At 38.7% G+C, this 6,877-nt stretch overlaps 1 protein-coding gene across 1 annotated transcript; it reads left to right on the top strand.

Annotated features, from left to right (window-relative positions):
* The first annotated feature begins 821 nt into the window (after positions 1-821).
* LOC148731598 (uncharacterized) lies at positions 822-4,545 on the top strand. Its single transcript, XM_088761346.1, has 4 exons — positions 822-1,146; positions 1,565-1,720; positions 2,262-2,573; positions 4,241-4,545. Exons 1-4 carry the CDS (start codon positions 867-869, stop codon positions 4,405-4,407), a joined length of 915 nt encoding a protein of 304 aa, XP_088617472.1. The 5' UTR covers positions 822-866; the 3' UTR covers positions 4,408-4,545.
* Positions 4,546-6,877: the final 2,332 nt, after the last annotated feature.

The raw sequence follows: 6,877 nt of genomic DNA, 5'->3' as shown, positions 1-6,877 counted from the left end.
GTTTGTCGGCCGCGAAGTTAGGCAGATCGGAAAAACAGTAAGTTTCAATTCTGACAGGTATAACGTATTCCAATGTACAGTTGCGAATTATTGACATTTGTGACGGGCTGTATGCATAAATAGATATTTGATTGCCCTGCATTTAGAGGGTTTTGACTGTTTTTCAACTGGCACGCAGACGAAAATTTAGTGGTGCACAAAGAAAATAGAGTGTTAATGTCTCAGAACTATTGGTCTGATAGCAGCCCCTTGGAAATATTATTTTCTTAAAACTAGCTTATTTGCTATGAAAGCTAATCACTTCTCCGGAAAATATTTGTTTTAAGAACACCAAATTTCCGCAGGGCAACTATCAGCCGATAGTTCCTCAACAGAAACACTCTATTGAATAATTATGAAAATTGTGTGGTTTGTTCTACAAAATTTAGCTCATTGGCCATTTAGAATTGTATACATGAATTTGGAAATGATATTTGAAGTCGAATTTGTGAAATTAGACAGTGTTTTCATGCACTAAATATTTTTACCGCATTACATAGGCTTTAAAATATACTAATTTGAGAATCATATGTTTTTGCTGATCGAGCAGCAATTCTGAGATTGCGAATTTTAGGTATAGTTACAATGTACATAACAGCTTCATAGCGGTAAGGTACAGTATGGGAAAAAATCCATTACAGCTTTAAATTAATCTGTCCCCCCCTCCCCATGCAGAAAAGCACACCGGTTTCTCATTTCTAGCCTTTTTTCCCCAGCCTTGCAGCCTTTTGAGTAGTCCCAGTTTGAATCTCCTTAATTTTCCTGCAGTGTATGGCATTTTCTGGAGGAGGTGCTTAGGATATTAGAAACAAGTATACTGTACATGTATGTGCAGTTCCTGCAGTTTAATAAATGGACGTGTACAAGTTTTTTTTTTCTTTTCTTTTTTTTTTTGTTCAGGGGAACCATCATTTGGAGTCATACAACCTTTCCCAGAGAACATCTACCGTCTAGAGTACACCTCAGCAAACGTTACTTGCATTGCATTTGAAGCATCTGGTAAACTTCAACCAGATAGAATAGAGTTTTATAGGAGAGATGACCTTAACCTATACAGAAAGTTAGAGGGGGATAGATTTGTGTTTAATCAAAGAACAGAGAATATAAGTAAGTATATCTTTGTATTACAGATAATGTAAAAAAAAAAACTATCTGGCTCCAGAAAAAAATAAAAACAAAACAACTGCTGGACCTCAAACTTTACTCCCAAAGCAGGATTCTTAAAATCGTCATAAACAGTGTGAACGAGGCTGAGTCATGATTTCCCTCCTGAATTATATGTGACCCATGAATTCTATTTCCTTTAAAGTTTGTCAGAACATCAAGATTTCCCTGAAACCTTGCACATATAACAAGAGAGATTTGAACTTTTCCTTTTTTGGATACTTGATGCCATGATAATTTTTTATCAATTTGTGCCTGGAATGGGATCTCTCCCCTCCCTCTCCCCTCCCCCTCTATAATCTGTACAGTACAAAGCCATATTCTTCTCCTCCTGCAAACAAGTTAATTGTTTTCGTTGTAGGAGGAAACATTAAATTGTACACTACCATGACTTTGAAGAATGTAACAATTCAGGATGACAGTCAGTATGGTGATCTTGGAAGCTATGAGTGCCATGCTTTTGCAAAAAATGTAAGCGTACTAAAGAGGCATGGCTTTAGTGTTAGTGTTATTACAAGTAAGTCTATGCATTGCAGATGAAATTTCATTACTTTGTACTCTCACAGCATAAATAGGTCTATTATGTATGTCGTGTCTATCCATTGAGTATAGAATTGAGTAAAAATAAACTGTCAGAAAACAGGAGGAAATGCAAGGGATGGGGGTAACTTTTCTGACGACTGGCATCTTATTGTGGGGAAAAACACTACTGCTATCTCCTTTAAACCACTGAGAATAGGATGAGCTGTTGTAGTGTGGTTACTTGCCATTGTTCAAATAAAGTCAAAGTTCCTGTTATTTTTCACTTCGAATGTGCAGTTTACAGGTAGTGTGGGTGCTGAATGATTATCAAAAAGTTATGCCCTCATCTTGGATTGAAAAGTACCTTTTCACAAAGTTCCGTATTCAGCAAAATATTTCTATATGAACCATCTTCATTCCAACAAGGAAACAAAATGTGTATATTAGTTAACAGAAAAATCAATCCACCTGATGCTTGAGCACTTGGCCAATAATCTTCACCTACATGTAATTGTTTACACATTCTTGTATTTCAGGAAATGAAATTCCAACAGTGAAAGTCACAGATTCCAGTGTTCTTAATCCAGGTTACGACATCATAATCTTCTGCAACCTAACTAAAAGAGGAAACGAGAACAGCACCTCACTGAGGAGGATTTCCTGGTATAAAGATGGGAAGTTGTTGGAGAGTGTGCGGTATCCAGATCCAGATGTGCAACAGGACTTTATAGCCCCACTGAAAGTTACAAAGGTTGGTGTCCAACAAGGAGGAAATTACACATGCCTTTTGGAAGTAAAGCTGAGGCATATTAAGGAGTACAAAGTTACAGATGGCATATTTATTAAGAGTAAGTACAATGCACTACTACATGTGTGTTGACAGTAATTTTTTTTTTTAAGAAGCTCTTTAAGAAGAGTTTAACCCTTTCCCTCGAAATATCTCATAAGTACTGTCTGCCATATCATGCGTACGAATTAAAATCGGGCGATTGAATTGGTATTGGATTGACCAATGATCCCCTAATTGACATTTTTGTTTATTCTCATCACTTGTCTGCTTGATTTTGTATTGATATTGTAAGGAGAAATTCTGTCTTGGTCACTCGTAGCAGTATATTAAAGGTTTAACTGTGGTGGTACATTAATTGTACATTATGTGTGGTACAAGAAATCAACAAACTGAAGAAACCTGGGCCACATTTTTAAAAGTCTGCATAATTGAACCCTTTCACTTGCAAGATCTCATTTGTAATTCTTGTTACTGTCTGCCATTCAATTTTTCTGCTGTTACTTCGGTCAATTTACTATTGGATCAACCAACAATCTCCTAATTGATATTTTTCTTTCTTCTCATGACTTGTCTGTGTGATATTGTATTGATATTATAAAAACAAAATTCTGTCTTGGTTAAAGGGGTAAAAGAGCTGCATTGTACATTCTGTATGGGCACTATGAATCTGCATGGACTGATAAGCATTCAATCAATTCTGTAATACCCTGACTTTTAAAAGCCATACCATTATTAAACAGAAAGTAAAGTACCCAAGATGAAAACACCGTTTTATATTTCCAGAAATACCTGCACCCGGATCTGATTATCTGATTAGAAATGACTAAGTCTCTCATCATACATACCTACATACATGCATACATACATACATACATACATACATACATACATACATACATACATGGTTAATTGACCACTCCCCATAGGGGTTTTTCAGGGCCAACACCCACCCATCCCACCCAGGAGAGGACATCCACCACACAGAGATCTCGTGCGTGGGAAATTAACGTCTCCTACCCCTAACCCTGCAGAAGACGGGGCCTACGGTTTATCGGTCCTTATCCAAGAAGAGTAGAATATCTTTCCATTTTTTGAACATAGAAAGGTTGCAAACTCTCCTTACTTATTTTAAGACCATAAGTATTGGTCCGGCCGGGGCTCGAACCCTCGACCTCCCACACAACGCAATCCGCCGCTCTAACCAATTGAGCTAACCGGGAGGCGATAGCTATTTTAGAGAATTTGTTATAATTACATCATAGCTACCACCTTTAAACTGATAAATTGCTTTGTATGAACCTAGTAATCCCAGGATATTTTTTCGTTAACGCTTGTCACAAGAAGAGAAAAAACATCTTGTTTCAGTTGTTTGCTGAATAGACTGAGTTTTAAATTTGTATGGAGAGGTTACATTGCAGTCACTTCTGGGAGAAGAAGGGAAAGCATTTGGTAAGCTGAGACATTTTCCTTGGTACAGCATACCTGGGAAGGTTCATTCAGCCTTAGAGATCAGATAATTTTAAGGCTACTTAGCAGTTTCCTGGTGAACTTTCAATGGCCCAATTTTTACATTACATGTACTGTACATAGACGGTATTTCGATCTCTATCTACCATTTTTTCTTTGTAAACCAGGGTAAATGTACGTGTATGTCTTGTTGTTAATCCAAGATTGCACCCCTTACTTGGACAATTCAAGTGTTACCTGGTCATTGATTTATTCTAGTTGCACCTTGGTTTCCAAGCCAAAGGAAGACATTGAGGACTGAGAAGGCTTCTAAAGGAAGCACTGTGTCGTTTGAGTGCGCTCCAAAAGGATTTCCTTTGGAGGTAGAATGGAAGGTGAAGAAGCAGAATGAAGACAGTGTTCAGGTTTACATAAGTAAGGTTTAAAGATGCTCATTTCATCAAGGGCTCCTATTAAAACAATTCAACGCAATCTTTGTGGGTTCGTCATCATCTGCCAGTATAAGTTATTTATTATCTTTATTTATTTTTTGTGATAAAACAGAAACAGTCAGAAAAATTATTAGTCTCCCTCGCAGCCGTTTTTTTTGGATGTCACGCAACGCTCCCCCAAAAGTACGGCTGCTAACAACCGAACTACATTCCTTTCTCATTGTCCTTGCGGTTTGGTCGCGGTCTATTGAACAGACCAATCACATACCAGAAAATCTGTATGACGTAAGGTTTCACGCGAAAATGTGGATGTTGGGAGAAACACTGGCGAAATTTGTCGATGAGAGCTCGAAATGTTTCACATGTTCATCGTTGTGCCCTGGTAAAGATAGAGTATATATTTTTGGGAAAACGTCTCACAATTTCGTTGAAATTATAAAATCTACGCTTACCATAGACGTCAACTGCTACGCCAACGAGACGGACGCTAGATTGTTTGAGCGGTTGTTAAAGTTTCAGCGAGCAACTGAGAAAGCAGAAGAAGCTAAAAACTGAACTGAAACTCTTTATTCGCACTATTTCAAGAGGTTACTACAGATTACAAAAGTCAGAGTATATAAGAGACAGTAAATTACATCAATAATCAAAAGGAAATACAAGACCCCTTTCAATCTAGGCTAAGGGCTAAACGCTTGCTTCGACCTACAGATGGAGATCAGGAGGAAAAAAGCACGTGCTTTCCGTCATTAAACCGGGCGAAGCCTCGAGAACACTGCAATTTAGGTCGGCCAACGTCTCCTACACTACTTGTACTTCTTCATTTGCCAGTCCGCTGCTAGCTGGAGCGAACCCGATTAGTTATGTTCCTGGCTTCTTATCACCGGTACAGGAAATCGGCCCGAATTATCGAGTGTTTCCGCACATTGGTACAGCGCAACGACAATAACAATAATATGACCACTTTCATCGGTAACATGTTCAAACACGAGCGGGAGTGCTTGATATAATTATTAACGATTTCCCGGATCCTGTGGGCAACTTAGCAAAAACATCCTCTTTCTCGACTAAAACTCTTTTAATTGCAAGCTTCTGGTGAGCTTTAAGCTCGAGAATTTGGAACTTTGACGACGCTTTGCGAAAAGCTACTTCAAGCACCGCCATTTGTCTTGTGTTTTCCACACGAGGATCGCGATTGAAAACGGTATCTGATTGGACGAGTCTCAAAAGGTGAGTCTGATGCGAAAAGGTTCCTGAAAATGGAACCCGAGCTGTGATTGGCCAATTCGGAGAAAGGAATGTAGTTCGGTTGTCAGCAGCCGTTCTTTTGGGAGAGCGTTGCGTGACATCCGAAAAAAACGGCTGCGAGGGAGACTAAGAAATTATCTGTTCTAGAGGAAATGAATTTGTCTCACTTTACCTTGGCTGTGTTTCCTGTCAGATGGATCAGGTGGACACTACAAGATTCATCAAAACACATTTGGCCCATCGATTCTGATCGTGTCTGGAGTGGATTATACTGATCATGGATATTATTATTGTTGTCTTCCTTCGAACTGCTCCCAAAATGTAGAAGACAAATGCCAGCGATTCATTCTGGGCGTCGGAGGTGAGGCTCTACGTGTGTTTTGATCATTTTATTTGCTTAACACTTTAAGCAACTGACTGACAACATCTAGATTCTTCATTCTCTTCTGTAGATATTTCGTTTTCTACTGACGAAGAGAATTTGTCGAAAAATCAAGAAAATCTTTAGTTGGTGATCATTTCCTTAGTTCTCATTACCTTGATGTTTGATTCAGGGTGGTCTTGTAAGGGGAAAATTACATTCTATGTGTAGATGCTTAAAGTGCACCTAACTCCTAAATTTCTTTTTCGTGTTAAAAAAATCTTTATGCTTTGGTGAGTGTCCCTTCCAAAAACATTTTTGGATTTGGTCAAATCCTTAAATTTTTGTGTCCCGGTGAAGTATGGAAAATCGCATTAAAATCACCGCCATTTTGACTCACGACAGCGTTTCAAGGATCAAGAGTCTGGCGACTAATGTGACGTCACTTTGAGAACCCAACAATCTGTATTTCGCGCCATTTTGCACAGTTCACAGGTTATGTTTGGAAGGTTAGATCGATATTGGTCGCAAATATGCCGCAGAATGAATCTAGTGCTAGAAAGGCTTTCGCAGGTCAACCACTGGCTGAGAATTCCTTGAGCGTCTTCTCGAAGTGACGTCACAGGTCTACTCTGCCCAGATGCCCATTTACGCGGTCGTGGTCCATTCATATCTCGACTTCAACAGGGCATAAAAAAGTTAGGATTTAACCAAATCCTACAATTTTTTCGAGGAAATACTCACCAAAGCAGGAACATTTTTTTTAAGTGAAAAAAAAATTTAGGGGTCAGGTGCACTTTAAGTCACTGTTAGGGATCAGAGGATTATGTCCTGGTTTACATGTACAATTATGTTTTC

The sequence above is a fragment of the Stylophora pistillata genome, chromosome 5 (genome assembly GCF_964205215.1).
Source record: "Stylophora pistillata chromosome 5, jaStyPist1.2, whole genome shotgun sequence".
NCBI lineage: Eukaryota > Metazoa > Cnidaria > Anthozoa > Scleractinia > Pocilloporidae > Stylophora > Stylophora pistillata.
Note: the sequence above shows the minus strand (reverse complement) of the source record. Positions and strands in the feature narration are given on the sequence as shown.

Bases quoted from the DNA above. Each gene is read 5' to 3' on its own strand.
- LOC148731598 (XM_088761346.1), top strand. From the start codon at position 867: ATGTGCAGTTCCTGCAGTTTAATAAATGGACGTGTACAAGTTTTTTTT. The intron at 1,147-1,564 runs GTAAGTATATCT...TTTTCGTTGTAG, and splicing joins TCAAAGAACAGAGAATATAA to GAGGAAACATTAAATTGTAC. The intron at 1,721-2,261 runs GTAAGTCTATGC...CTTGTATTTCAG, and splicing joins TAGTGTTAGTGTTATTACAA to GAAATGAAATTCCAACAGTG.